General features: G+C 41.4%; 2 protein-coding genes across 10 annotated transcripts in view; one reads left to right on the top strand and one right to left on the bottom strand.

The window, feature by feature from the left end:
• WDR78 (WD repeat domain 78) overlaps positions 1 to 5,978 on the bottom strand; it is a 122,145-nt gene extending 116,167 nt beyond the window's left edge. Inside the window, exon 1 of the mRNA XM_006862498.1 lies at positions 5,817 to 5,978. Coding sequence (XP_006862560.1) covers positions 5,817 to 5,978 — 162 coding nt within the window. The remainder of the gene's footprint in view (positions 1 to 5,816) is intronic.
• A 63-nt stretch (positions 5,979 to 6,041) lies between these two features.
• The window catches only part of MIER1 (mesoderm induction early response 1, transcriptional regulator), a 95,577-nt gene continuing 87,921 nt past the window's right edge, over positions 6,042 to 13,697 (top strand). For 3 of the 9 annotated variants that reach the window (XM_006862440.1, XM_006862439.1, XM_006862435.1), the window contains exons 1-3: positions 6,042 to 6,243; positions 7,388 to 7,488; positions 10,424 to 10,497. In XM_006862440.1, the coding sequence (XP_006862502.1) occupies positions 10,438 to 10,497 (60 nt within the window). In that variant the 5' untranslated portion in view covers positions 6,042 to 6,243; positions 7,388 to 7,488; positions 10,424 to 10,437. Of the gene's footprint in view, positions 6,244 to 7,387; positions 7,489 to 10,423; positions 10,498 to 11,728; positions 11,881 to 13,697 lie in introns of those variants that run through there. The other 6 variants (XM_006862438.1, XM_006862433.1, XM_006862441.1 and 3 more) reach the window with 4 other exon arrangements.

Below are 13,697 nucleotides of genomic sequence, written 5' to 3'. Positions count from 1 at the left end.
CCTTCGGTATGGATTGCATCTCACTGTAAACAAAACAAAAATCCTCACCACTGGACCAATAAACAACATTCTTATCAATGGAGAAAAGATTGAGGTTGTCAAGGACTTTATTCTCTTAGATCAACTATCAACACTCATGGGAGCAGCAGTTAAGAAATCAAATGATGTATTGCATTAGGCAAATCTGCTGCACAAGACCTTTTTAAAGTGTTGAAGAGCAAAGATGTCAGGCTGAGGACTAAGATGCGCCTGACCCAAGCCATGGTATTTTCAATAACCTGAAATGCACGAGAAAGCTGGACAGTGAATCAGGAAGATCATAGAAGAATTGATACTTTAGAGTTATGGTGTTGGAGGAGAATATTGCAAGTGCCATGGGCTGCCAAAAGAACCAATAGATCCGTTTGGGAAGAAATGCAGCCAGAGTGCTCCTTGGAAGCCAGTATGGCCAAACTTCGTCCCTCATACTTCGGACATGTTGTCAGGCGGAACCAGTCACTGGAGAAGGATATCATGTTTGGTAGGGTGAAGGGTCAGTGAAAAAGAGGAATACCCTCAGCGAGATGGACTGACCAAGTGGCAGCATCGATGGACTCAAGCGTGGCAACAGTGGTGAGGTTGGCCCAGGATCAGGCAGTGTTTCATTCTGTTGTGCATAAGGTTGCCATGAGTTGGTACCGACTCGATGGCATCTAACAACAACAACAAGAAGCTAGTGTGGAAAATATAGAAATAAAACAAATGCTAGATATAGTGAATATGGAATTGTCAGGACTGGTAACTGGTAATAGCAATTCTAGTTTAAATTTAACTTTCAAAGCAATTATACCTATATTTTCTATGTCAATCCTTAAAAATGTGGGCTACTTAATAGCCATATTTTAACAAATGAGAACAAACTTCAAGAGGTCAATTTACATGCCCAGGTTTATCTAATTAACAGGCTTTATGTTCCTGGGCAAATGTTTAAATAGATAAGGAATCTACACACTGAGGTTATATATATAGTTACTGACTCATTGAGTTAGAGTGATGAATAAGTTGGTCTTTACTTCTACAGTATAAGAAAGAGTTCACTTTTAGACATATGTAGTTCTATATACTACAGTGATAAAATGGCAGATCTGTCTGGCAGCAGCTGAAAATGTAGGAAAGTAAATTGAATTTGAGGTAATAAAAGTGTGAGCTGGAGATTCAGATTTGAGATTTTTTCATGGATGTGGTAATCAATGAATTTAGTTCCATAGTAAAACCCTGATGATATCAAGGGATGGAATAGGACCAAGGAGAGAAAATGGTAGTAGCAAATGCAAGATACAGCAGAACATGCAAGAACCAGAAAAATGGCATTCGTACTAAGTAAACCAGAAATCTTCAGAAGAGGACAATCAATTTTGCCAAACCCTGAAGAAAGGAAAGAAAATAACAAAGCCTGTTGTCTTTGCTGACTTTTGGAAATTTTTAGGTTATTCCTTGTTGACCTTTGTGCAGTTTCTGTATACTAATGGAGAAAGCAGATTACAAGGTTTAAAAAGTGAGCACAAAAGGAAGTAGAATATAGAAATGTCAGATGTGGGATAAATAGGTTCATGAAGAGTTGTTGTTGTCAGGTGCCACCAAGTCGGAACTGACTCATTGCGACCCCATGTATAGCAGAACGAAACAATGTCCGATCCTGGGCCAACCTCACTACTGCTGCCACACTTGAGTCCATCAATGATGCCACCTGGCCAATCCTTTTTCTCTGACCTTCCACCTTACCCAGCATGACATCCTTCTCCAGCGACTGTTCCCTCCGGACAATATGTCCAAAGTATGAGAGATGAAGCTTAGCCATCTTGGCCTCCAAGGAGCACTCTGGCTGCACTTCTTCCAAAACAGATCTATTGGTTCTTTTGACAGTCCATAGCACTTTCAGTATTCTCCTCCAACACCACAACTCAAAGGCATCAATTCTTCTACGATCTTCCTTATTAACTGTCCAGCTTTCGCAATCATATGAGGCTATTGAAAATACCATGGCTTGGGTCAGGCGCACCTTAGTCCTCAAGCTGACATCTCTGCTCTTCAATACTTCAAAAAGTTCCTGTGCAGCAGATTTGCCCAAAGCAATACGTCGCCTGATCTCTTGACTGCTGCTTCGTTGAGTGTGGATAGTTGATCCAAGAAGAATGAAGTCCTTGACAACTTCAATCTTTTCTCCATTGATAAGAATGTTGTTTATTGGTCCAGTGGTGAGGATTTTTGTTTTCTTGACATTGAGATGCAATCCATATAGAAGGCTGTGCTCTTTGATCTTCATCAGTAAATGTTTCAAGTCCTCTTCACTTTCAGCAAGCAAGGTTGTATCATCAGCATATCGCAAGTTCTTAATGAGTCTTCCTCCAGTCCTGACGTCACGTTTTTCTTCATAGAATCCAGCTTCTCATATTATTTGTTCAGGATTCAGGTTGAATAAGTATGGTGAAAGAACACAACCTTGTCGCACACCTTTCCCAATTTAAAAACGTTCAGTGTTCCCATGCTCTGTTCGAACAACTGCTTCTTGGTCTAGGTACAGATTTCTCAAATGTACAATTAAGTATTCTGGAATACTCATACTTCTCAACGTTTTCCATAGCTTGTCATGATCCACACAATCAAAAGCCTTCGCGTAGTCAATAAAGCATAGGTAAACATCCTTCCGGTATTCTCTGCTTTCAGCCAAGATCCATCGGACATCAGCAATGATATCTCTCGTTCCACGGCCTCCTCTGAATCCAGCTTGAACCTCTGGAAGTTCTTTGTCAATGTATGATTGTAGCCTTTTCTGTATTACCTTTAGCAAAATTTTACTCACTTGAGATATCAAAGAGATTGTCCGATGATTTCCACATTCTGTTGGATCACCTCTTTGGAATGGGCACAAATATGGATCTTTTCCGATCAGTCTGCCAGATAGTTGTCTTCCAAATTTCTTGGCAGAGATGAGTGAGTGCCTCTTGTGCCGCCTCACTTTCTTGAAAGATTTCAATTTTTATTCCATCAATTCCTGGTGCCTTATTCTTTGCCAATTCTTTCAATGCACTTTAGACTTCCTCCCTGAGTATCACTGGCTCTTGTTCATATGGTACCTCTTGAAATTGTTGAACATTAACCATTTCCTTTTGATACAATGACTCTGTGTATTCCTTTCATCTTTTCTTGATGCATTCTGCATTATTCAATAATTTGCCCAGAGAATTTTTCAATAATGAAAGTCGAGGCTTAAATTTTTTCTTCAGGTCCCCCAGTTTGAGAAATGCTGACCGTGTTCTTATTATAGTATTTGGTTTTATCTTCTCAAGCTGATCTTTGAAATTTTTTGTTCAGCTCTTGGACCTCTTCAATTCTTCCATTTGCTTTAGCTTCTCTACACTAGAGAGCAAGTTTCAGAGTCTACTCTGACATCCATTTTGACCTTTTCCTTCTGTCTTGTCTTCTTAATGACTTTTTGCTCTCTTCATATATGATGTTCTTGATGTCATCCCACAACTCTTCTGGTCTTCGGTCTTTAGTGCTTAATGCATCAAATCTGTTCTTCAGATGATCTTCAAATTCAGGTGGGAAGAATTTGTGAAGAGTTAGTGGTTGTTTTTTCCTACAATGGGAGGCCTGTTAAGAACTGATATTTAACAAGAAGAATCCAATACAGGAAAAATTGGAGTGAGAAAGTGGGAAATGGATAAATATGTTTAATTTAGTTAGATCCTTAAGATCAGGACTGAATCTTAAAGGAGAAAGATAAAAAATAATTAGGTGAAACAGGCTGCAAACTTGAGTGTGTGAAGTTTTTGTTTTAATTAGATAGTATGGTTGTCTCAAAGTGTAAATGGTATATACTACTTCTCATTTCCCACTCAAACCTTTATAGAAATAACTAGTTACGAATCTGTCATTATTTAAAGAAATTCCCAAAGAATTTTTCTTACACGTTTTCATCTATTATTAAGAATTATTATGACTTTTTGCTTTTAATTAACACTTAATTTTACTTTTGATATCTAAAAGTGACGACAATAACAGATAAGAGTAATAATCTTACATATTCTTTCAATCTGCCAGTCAACAAATATTTATTGAGTACCTTCTTCATTCTAGGCAATAAAAAGGAATTTAACAGTGAACAAATCTCTGCCTTAATGGAGTAGTAACATTCCTTGGTTGCTGTCAGATTCATAAAAAAATTTATAATAAGTCATGTAGGGACAAGTTTTATGGAGAAAAGTCCAACAAGGTTGGAGATTATCTCAGAGCAAGTTATTTGAAACAGAAAGAACAGTAAATGCACAGGTTCTGAAGCGGGAGTATCGTGTGATGGGAGGAAAACTATGGAGAATAATCAGCCAAGAAAAAGAGTCTTAAGGTCAGATCATGTGGGATCTTGTAAGGATGTGAACTTTTACTTTAAGTGAAATTGGAAAAACTACAGGAGAGTTTTGAACTGAAGATTTAAACACTATTACTCTGTTGAAGCACATAACAACAACAACTCTGTTGAGGGTGTCTGAGGAATTTGTGATGGAGTTGGATATGAGAGGAACTCTAGTAGCTGTAGTGGTTACGAATCGGGCTGGTAACCTCAAGGTCAGCAGTTCGAAACTACCAGCTGTTCCGTGGGACAAGGATGAGCGTTTCTGCTCCCGTAAAGATTTACAGCCTCGGAAACCCTGTACTGGGTCACTATGAGTAGGAGCCGACTCCATGGCACAGAGCAACAAGGGTAACCCCAAGGTTTTTACCTGAGTAATTGGCACAGTGGAATTTGTCATTCACTGAGATGGGGAACATTGCACTACAGGTTGGAGGGGAAATAAGTGTAGTATTAGATATGAGTTTTGAGATGTCAATCAATTCCTAAGGGTTGTTTTTACAATAGGAGGCTTGTTCAGCGTTGTCCATTTGATTTTTGCTATTTTGTTTTTGGTAAAAACACTTTCTTCTGTTTTTAAACATTTTCTTGAGAGTGGTCTTGGGTACGGATTTAAACTTGGGAATCATTAATATACAGGTGATTTTTAAATGGATAATACAATAATGAAGAGGTTTAAAGGCTGATCCTAAAGAGATTTCAGTATTTTAGATGTGGAAGAGATGAGGAGAAATTTGCAATTATATTGAAAACTAATACAAAGGGGCTTCAAAAAACTCATGGAAAAATTCCAGTATCTATTAATTCCACTGAAGTGCTTCAAAACGCAAGTAGTGACCAATACGAGGCAAGTTGCTGATGGGTCAGGACCGAGTTGGGAAATGGCCAGTTTCATGATTGGTACGACTGGGCAGTTGTTGGCCTGCACAAAAGCTGTTTTGGTGGAGTGATAGGGTGGACAAAGCCTGAAGAGCATTTTCAAGACAGAAAGGAAGGAAAGCAAATTCCAAGACGCTCTGAAGACTTATAACTGAGTTGGAAGGGCATTGGGAAGAAGGTAAAACCTTCTAGGTTTGAGAAAGGGCCACTGTGACATGTAATGTGGGAGTGAATGAACCAGGGGACTGTAGTGACACAGCAAGGCAGTATGAAAGTCCATTTAAAGTTTAATGGAAGACAATTCCTCGGTGCAGTTACAGGTACAGCAAAGTTGTAAGCAGGGTTAAGTTTAGGGGCACGATGGTACTAGAAAGCGGTATTAGAAAAAGCAAATCCCCAACATCCTCGATAAAGAGCCTCTCGGCATAGTATGAAAGCTCCTAGCAACAGGCAGATGATAAAGGCTGTCCAAGGCTGTGGACAGAGCCATCGCCGCTTTGGGAGCTTGGAGGAAAACTCGTTTGCAAATTCAGGGGCCGGAACTTACACCCCGACGCTCTGTGGCTTGCGGTTGCTTGGCTGAGGAGAGTTGACCATGGTGGCGACTGACTGGGGAGTGGTCGACCAACTCCTTTCCTGGATGCTGTGTACCCCAAACCCTGGCGTTAGCGGCTCGGGCAGTGCCACCAGAATGTTTGCCGGGCGTCATGGAGACGGCGAAGCCCTGGCTCAACAAGAGGCCGCGTGGTTGGCTGGCGGCAAGATGCCGAGGAGGAGGGCAGAGGCGGAGGGGAGGGCCGAGGGTTGGTGGAAGAGGAGGAAGCTCCCGACGACGACTAGGAGGAGGAGGCGGGCGGCTCGGGCCCCAGGCCCCTCCCAGGCTCTGAGTCTCCCCGGCTGCAGGCGGATGGATGGGGCTTCTTCTGGCGGTGGCGGTAGCAGTGAGGGTAGCGGCGGCAGCGGCGGCAGCAGCTGTAAGTGCAGTCTCCACAAACCATCTCTTCCCTCTTATTCCTGTTTGGGATAAGGAACTCCAGCGGTGTCCTCGGTCCCCTTTCTCTCTTTCCCCTCCCCCACTATATAGTGCTGCCCGGAAGACCCTTAACTTCCGGGGAGGGGCTATGCAGACGAGCCTAGCTAGCCTCCCCACCCAGAGCAGCGTTGGCCTCCTAGAGCGCATGCTCAGCTCCCCATCGCCCCCGCCCCCTCTCAGCCCTGTCTCTGCTTTAGCGGCGGCGGTGGTGCGGGTGGTCCCAGGTGTTCGCTGTGCGCTGGGAATCAGCTGCGGCGTGAGTTCGCCTAGCCCGGTTCGCCTTGGCTCCTTTATTTCATTTCGGTTGCTAACCCCTCCAGGGGCGAGGCTAAGCTGACCACCCCTTTGTCGCTGTGCCTCTTTTCTCTCGTATTTTCCCTCCTGTTCCTATGTGCTAGTGAAGGGAAGGCTTTCGCTGACACTGCTACCCCTGTGGTCAGCAGCGTCTTGGATGAACCTACATTTTTCGGAGGGGGTGAGGGAGGGAAGACAGACTCGAAGAGGGAATTTTTGTGCGAGAACGCAGTCCTACTAGCCAGTGGGAGGATCCCTTGAAGCAGATGCCCCCTCTTGTCCCAGCTTTTGGATGGCCTTGTTCTTCCAGCTTGTAGGGGAAAGCTTGCTGGCCAGGAGCCCATATCTGGTCCTAGCTTGCTGTGTGACCTTGGATGAGTACTACCCTTCTGTGGGCCACCGTTTTCCCTAAATTGCCCTCCAACACTAAAACCAATTCTGCACAAAATCGAATGCAATTACAGGACCAGTGTGGTACTGAGGTGGCTTAGCTAAGATGACCCAGAGTTGACCGAAGCCGCCTTTCTTCAGTCATGGGTGGAATAAGGAAAACAATTTCTTGGGTCACTTTTATTTCTTTGCCATTAGTTATGAATCCATGAGTCCAGACCCATTCAGATTTTCTTAAAAGTATCATGGGATCCTTGTCTTCCAGATCCATTCATATTTTCTTAAAAGTATCATGGGATCCTTGTTGTAATTCCTGGCCATCTCTTTAAATGTAAAACAGGGTTAATGAGCTTGTGATTCCTGTCTAGTTGCTACTGAGGCTCTCATTTCCTTTGATCCAGATGGTGTGGTGGCTCGATTCTCCCAGTGCCTGGCTGAGTTTCGGACGTGGTTAAGAACCAACTGGTTGAGATTCAATGCAGACAAGACGGATGTGATGCTGGTAGGCAGGGGCACACTGAGATTAGGGGAGGGAAAATCCAAACAACGTCAAGTAATATAAATATTATATTACTCTTCTTGTATGTTCCAGTGTTTGAGAACTGCTGATGGGCCAATAATTTCCAGAATTTGGGTGAGATAAAAATACAATGTCAACAATGTAAGAAATATAAGAATGTTAGTTGATAATATTTGATATAATGGGGCCAGTGGATACAACTTCATGTAAAATTATTATGGGAAAAAAAAAAAAAAAAACCTAACCAAAACTACCTAAAAAGAACCAAGAGGCTATATAAGTGTTTTAAGGGTGGCATTAGCAATAAAAATCAAACCAAAATGTTGGTGTGATAGTCTCATTACATGTGGACTTCCAAATGTAATGTGCTTTGCAAGCTGCTTTCTGCCTACTAAATTAAAACTCAGTTTTCAGTTTGTTTTAAATGTCATTCTATACACAGTCGAGTTTTCTGGTATTTTTAGCCAAATTAGTATTGTTGTTAAGTGCTGTCGAGTCTGTTCCGACTCATAGTGTCCATATATACATATGTTTCCAAGATGCAGTTGGTAGGTTTGAATCTTGTGGCTAGAAGTCCAGTGCTTATCCTACAGTGCGCCATATCAGAACTCCAATCAAATTAGTAAGTTATCCATAGTTTTTATATTATGAAGATAATGTAATATTGTAAAGAATAAATATTAAGTAATAGTTTAAAAATGTAGTAATCACAAAAGAGACCTATGGGTCCTCAAAATTGTTAGATACAGGAATTTTTTAGAGGTATGGGCTGTGCTCATCTATTTGAATCATCACATGGTCCCAGAGTCTAAATCGTAACAAGTGTTTTCTTGGTGCATTTTGAGAGCAACTGATACCTTTTTGAGTTGTATAACAGATACTTATATAGTGTAGATAGATATGAAATTTTAATCTGGGGTTGATACTAAATAAAGGTTATGTTTCTTAGGTATATGTAAATTGATTATTGGTTAGTTGAAAGTAGTGGTTGAAGTAAAAATTGTGACCTTAGAATATTTTTGTTAACAGCAAAATGATGAAGGGATTCTTCTCTGTGTATTAACCTCTGTAAAATTGTTTAATAGCTTTTAATGTGGTGTTCAGTAAATTGGTTAAAAATATGCCCAGCATATTTGAATAGCCTAATGTGGTAAAAAATAATGCTTGTTTGCCTGGAAAAAAAAGGCCTTTAGGTGGGGAATGGGAGCTAAGAGGCATTTATTCAGGCTTTGTATGGTGATTTTTTGCTTTAGGACTTACTAAATTAGTCACAAACCTCACATAAAATTGGAATTAACCATGCCCTTTAAAAAAATTATTTAACTTTTTTTAACTACTATACAATTCTAACAGAATACCATTCTGTATATCACATTAATAAATAATATGAATTATAATTTTTAATAGGCTCTAGGTAATGGTGAATTTTCTCATGCCTTTAGCTCTACCATGGCCCTGTTTCAGCTCTTCTAATATCAGTAGGCACTAAGGATTGATTGACTGATTTGGTTAGCCCAAGTATAAACTTGTGACTGGTTGGTTTTCATTGTAAATAAAGAAGATATCTTTTTAATTAATCCCAAGTACTAAAGAATTTGGGGTAATGGATGGAAGTAACAAGGAGGTAGAGTCTGGTTTAACATAAGGAAGATTTTTGTAGATGTTAGAGCTTTTCTGAAAGAAGCAGCTTTTTGAGTTAGTGACTGCTGATGGTCAAGCGTAGACTCGAAAAAGCCTTGTGGTGAGAAATCATAATGAGAGGTTTCTACCTCAACTAATTACCTGTAAGGTCCCATCCAACATTAAGATTCTGAGACCAATCAATAGATAATTTTTACACATTTGATACTGAAGGGAAAGCAAGAGTTATGAGAAAGACTTTGCTTTCCTTAATGTGGCTACTGAAAATTTGAAAGATCTCATAAAAGGTAATGTGCTACTGATGACTTGTATGTAGTATTAGTATACAGCAATTTCTCTTTTAGAATACCGGAACTGGAAAAACAAAACAAAACACTGGACCCACATTTCCTCAAAAGAGGGAGAAAAAGTATAGAAGGAACTTTTTTCTCCCCAAACATTGATGCCATTTAAAATTAGTAAATTTTTGTTGTTAAATGCCGTCCAGTTGGTTCCAACTCATAGTGACCCTATATAGGATTTCCGTGGAGCAGCTGGTAAGTGTGAACCACCAACCTTGTGGTTCACAACGACCTGGCAGTCCAGCACATTTACCCACAGCGCCACACCAGGTAGAGGTCACTTAGTAGTAAGATATATGTCCATTCTAATATGTCAGACCTCAGTTTTCCTGACAGAGAAATCATTTGTAGCTTAAGGGGCTTTGATTTCAACTCTTCATCACAATAAATTTTGATGGTTTAACTGAATAATAAAAGGTAAATGGAGTTAAGCGAGTAAGTTGGTCTTTTTCTTTGTATTGGACAACATGTTTGCATTTGATTTTTGGGGATCCAGTTACATTTCATATGTCAGCTTTCAGTTTTTAATGGAAAATCCTCCTTCATTCCCACGGTATAAAGCCTGAGTTTCTACCTCTAGACCTCTTGTTCTTTTTGTCTTTTCCCACCTCAGGTCCATGTGCATCCATTGTTCTTTCAGTTATTTCCATGAATTGTACGAATGTGAAAGCTACTTGGAAAGGAACTGATAATATAAAAAGTCTTCTATTTCAAGTCCAAAGGACTAACATAATTCAAGTCAGAAGAGTCATTCTAAAGAACTACATTCCTATGCTAAAATTTTTATTTCCCCAAGGAATCTTGATAAAAACTTTTATATTAATATTCTTAAATAAAATGAAAACTGTACAGTACAGTTTATGGTAAAAATTGTTTGTAGTTTGGGAACCCTAAAGTTTTCCTTTCTCTTCTTTCCCTTGCTTTTCTTTCAGTAGAAAATGTGCATCAGATGTTTATGTTTAATTGGTTTACAGACTGTCTGTGGACTCTTTTCCTGTCAAATTACCAGGTAATGTCCTTTCACTTAGCAGCTACTTCCATGTATCTGTAAATGTAGTTTGTTCGTGCACAAGTTATTATGAACACAGAAAGTTTCAAGTTAATGTTGAATCTTTGGAAACTGACAGAATCTAAACATTTATGGGAATACATTTAATTTTAAGAAAACCACCTCTCGTGTTGCATTGCATAATTTTTAAGAAAAATGTGTATGTATAATATATTGTAGCACTGACACAGTATTTGGAGGGAATGATTAATTCTCATATTTAACAGGTTGTTTTGATAGCCATTTTTGAAACTATATTGAGGACCATTTTTTTTAAAAAAAGGTCTTTTGAGATAAGAACCTTCTAACTTGGTTTAGTAAAATATGTTAGTGCACGTTTTAATACTCTTTACATTTGCCAGTATTTGCCCTAAAAGTGAAAGTAAAATATATTTGCAGTCATTGGCTCTGGCAATCATCTGAACTGGCATCAAGACCAATTGGCATCTCTAGATCAGTACATTAAAATACACTTTCAAATTGCAGACATTTCAGGTATTACAAATAAGCAGGTTCTCCCTTAGGCAGCCAAGGCGGAGATTATTTATATCCACTAGAGGATAGCTTTTCAGTATTCTACCTATTTAATTTTTGGTCTAGTGCAAAATCCCGTCAATTTTGCTACTGACATCACAGGAGTAGTTGAAGCTAAAAAGCAAATGAGATAATGGGGATCGCCGACTACCGGTTTAATGAACTCCCATTTCTTAACCTCTTTGCTTTGCTCTCTCTAAAGATTTAGGGATGTGGATTCTTTACTGTAGGGAAACAACCATGAGAGAAGTACTCGGCATTTGTCAAGGGAGAACCGTTTTCAAAGCGCAGTACTTGCCACTGTTGCAACAACTGCACTTCAAAAACTACCCTTCTTTTCTTGGGATGGAAAGGCTGGATGCTGCTCTATCTATCTACACCTATCCTTGATTCTTCTGCTTCTTAGAGCCCCTTACTCAAGTTAGGACCCCGGCTCAGTGGAGGTGGGGAAGGCGCCCTGTATGGAGATGCCTACCTCCCCCCACACCCACCTTGACTCCGCCCTTCTGCGCTCCTCCCGGGGAGGGAAGGGCTGGCTGCGGGGTCGCGCGCGCGCGCGTCCCTGTTCCCGCGCGCGCTTTCTCCGGCCTTTTCCCTCCAGTCCAGCCCAGCCGGCACGCAGCGAGGGGGCGGAGTGGGGTGTGGTGGGCGCGCTCAAGCAGCTCCAGCGCGTTCCCGCCGAGGCAGCAGTAGCGGGAGCGGCACTGGCGGCTGGAGTCCTGTTGCCGAGTCTCACATCCGGGTTCTGGCCGTGACCCAGCTGCGGCCGTCGTGGAGATGTGACCCGCCAGTACGGCAAATATGGCGGAGGTAAGGGAGCGAGCTCCCCCCTCCCCGTCCCGGAGCCGGGTGCCCCTGGGCCCTAGCTGGGGAGGAGTGGAGTGGGCCTGGCCTGAAGAGGCCCAGCCCTGTCGGCGCCACTGCCCACCTGTTGTCCAGAACAGGCCAAGCTCTGGGCAGGAGCTTTTCCGTGGAACTTAAGTTGGGATGGGTCGGGGAGGAGGAAGTGAAGGCGTAGTTGGACTTCGGGGGGCAGTTTGAAGGATCTGTGTGCTGCGTAGTCGTGCGCAGGGCTGGGGGAAGGGGACTGGGGGTACTCGCCAGGGAAAGGGCGCTTGTGGCGCAACTTCAGCGGCCGGTGCCAGGGGCCAGGAGAGGAGCTGGTGCTTCCTCTTGGAAGTTTCTTCAAGCCTCCTTAAGTGAGATGCTGTTGCGTCCTTCCGTGTCACCTCCACCCTTTCGCTGCTGACATCCAGTGTGTGTTAGTGCGGGAAAACGTTGGGGAGCATGGCCTTTGATTAAATCCAGTTTTCCTGGGTAGTGATAAAGTTAGCAGGGGGAAATAATCTTGTCAGTTGCAATACAGCTTTCCAGGCTGTGTGTGTGTGTTCTCATTTGTCTTAACAGTTACATTTTGCCTCAAAGCAGAACCTTTTTGCTTCCTTTACATTCCAGGAAAGTTGCTTGCCTCCCCTCCCCCCCCCACACGCACGCACGCACACACGCACACACTTACTTTCCAGGCATTTTTCTTTTTCTCAATCAGATCATACTTTAGTCTTTTTCTCCCCGCTTGGAGAAGTTTTTTGTTAGTGTTGTTATTTTGCTCTTTTGCTTTTCGTAGATGAGTTTCTAAAGTTTCCTTTCTTCTGTGGTAGATTATTTAGCATTTTTGGACCTCAAAACTATGGGCAAACAGCCACTGCTAATTTATACCTAGTTCAAGCTTAATATTTGCATCTAGAAATATAAAATTTTACCTATGATTTAAACCTTTGAACATTTGAAGTATTCGTTTTTTTCTTTCTCTTGCAAAAATTTCATTCTTCACCACCTGGAATTCAGGAAGTGATGTATCTGGACTTTATGTCTCCTTTGAGATAAGTCACTCTTGTTTGAAGTACTTTTTCCTGGTCTCAATGACACCCAAAAACAGGTTCGGGAAGTAGGTAATTTTATTTACCATCCATCTGCTATTTGCTACATGAAGACAATAGTGCTTTCGTCAGTACCATAATATTTCCATTTTAAACCTTGGAATATGGACACAGGGTTAAATAATGGGAAGATGTTTTTAATTTGGAGGCTTTTACGTGCACTGGTTAGTGGAGGGACCTAAAGGTTACCTTTGGCGCTTGGGAGTATCTGTGGGTTGAAAATACAACTGTAGTCTTCAGACTTCTCCTTCTGCTGGACTTGGAGAAACTGGCTTTATATTTATGTCCTGGAATAATTTACTCTTATAGGAGGAAGACATTTTACTGCCGTTTGCTGCCAGTATTCTTTGAAAAACATTATATCTGATTTACAACTAAATTTAGATATTAGATTTATTTTCATTTCGTTGAATTTTTGTATTTAAAGAATTGTATTTTCAAGGCACAGACCTACTTCCCACTGCCATAATGTCAATTTTGACTCAGAGACAATTTTTAGGACAGAGTTGATCTGCTCCTTAGGGTCTCTGAGACTGTAAATCTGTACAGGAACAGCCAGCCTCATCTTTCTCGTGTGAAGTGGCTGGTGGGTTTGAACCTTAGACCCTGTGGTTAGTGACCAGTAGCTAACCCCACAGTGCCACCAGGAGATCCTTCAAGGTACAAAAGTTGGAGGAAACTGCTCTTTTC

The sequence above is a fragment of the Chrysochloris asiatica genome, unplaced genomic scaffold (assembly GCF_000296735.1).
Source record: "Chrysochloris asiatica unplaced genomic scaffold, ChrAsi1.0 scaffold00048, whole genome shotgun sequence".
Taxonomy (NCBI): domain Eukaryota; kingdom Metazoa; phylum Chordata; class Mammalia; order Afrosoricida; family Chrysochloridae; genus Chrysochloris; species Chrysochloris asiatica.
Note: the sequence above shows the minus strand (reverse complement) of the source record. Positions and strands in the feature narration are given on the sequence as shown.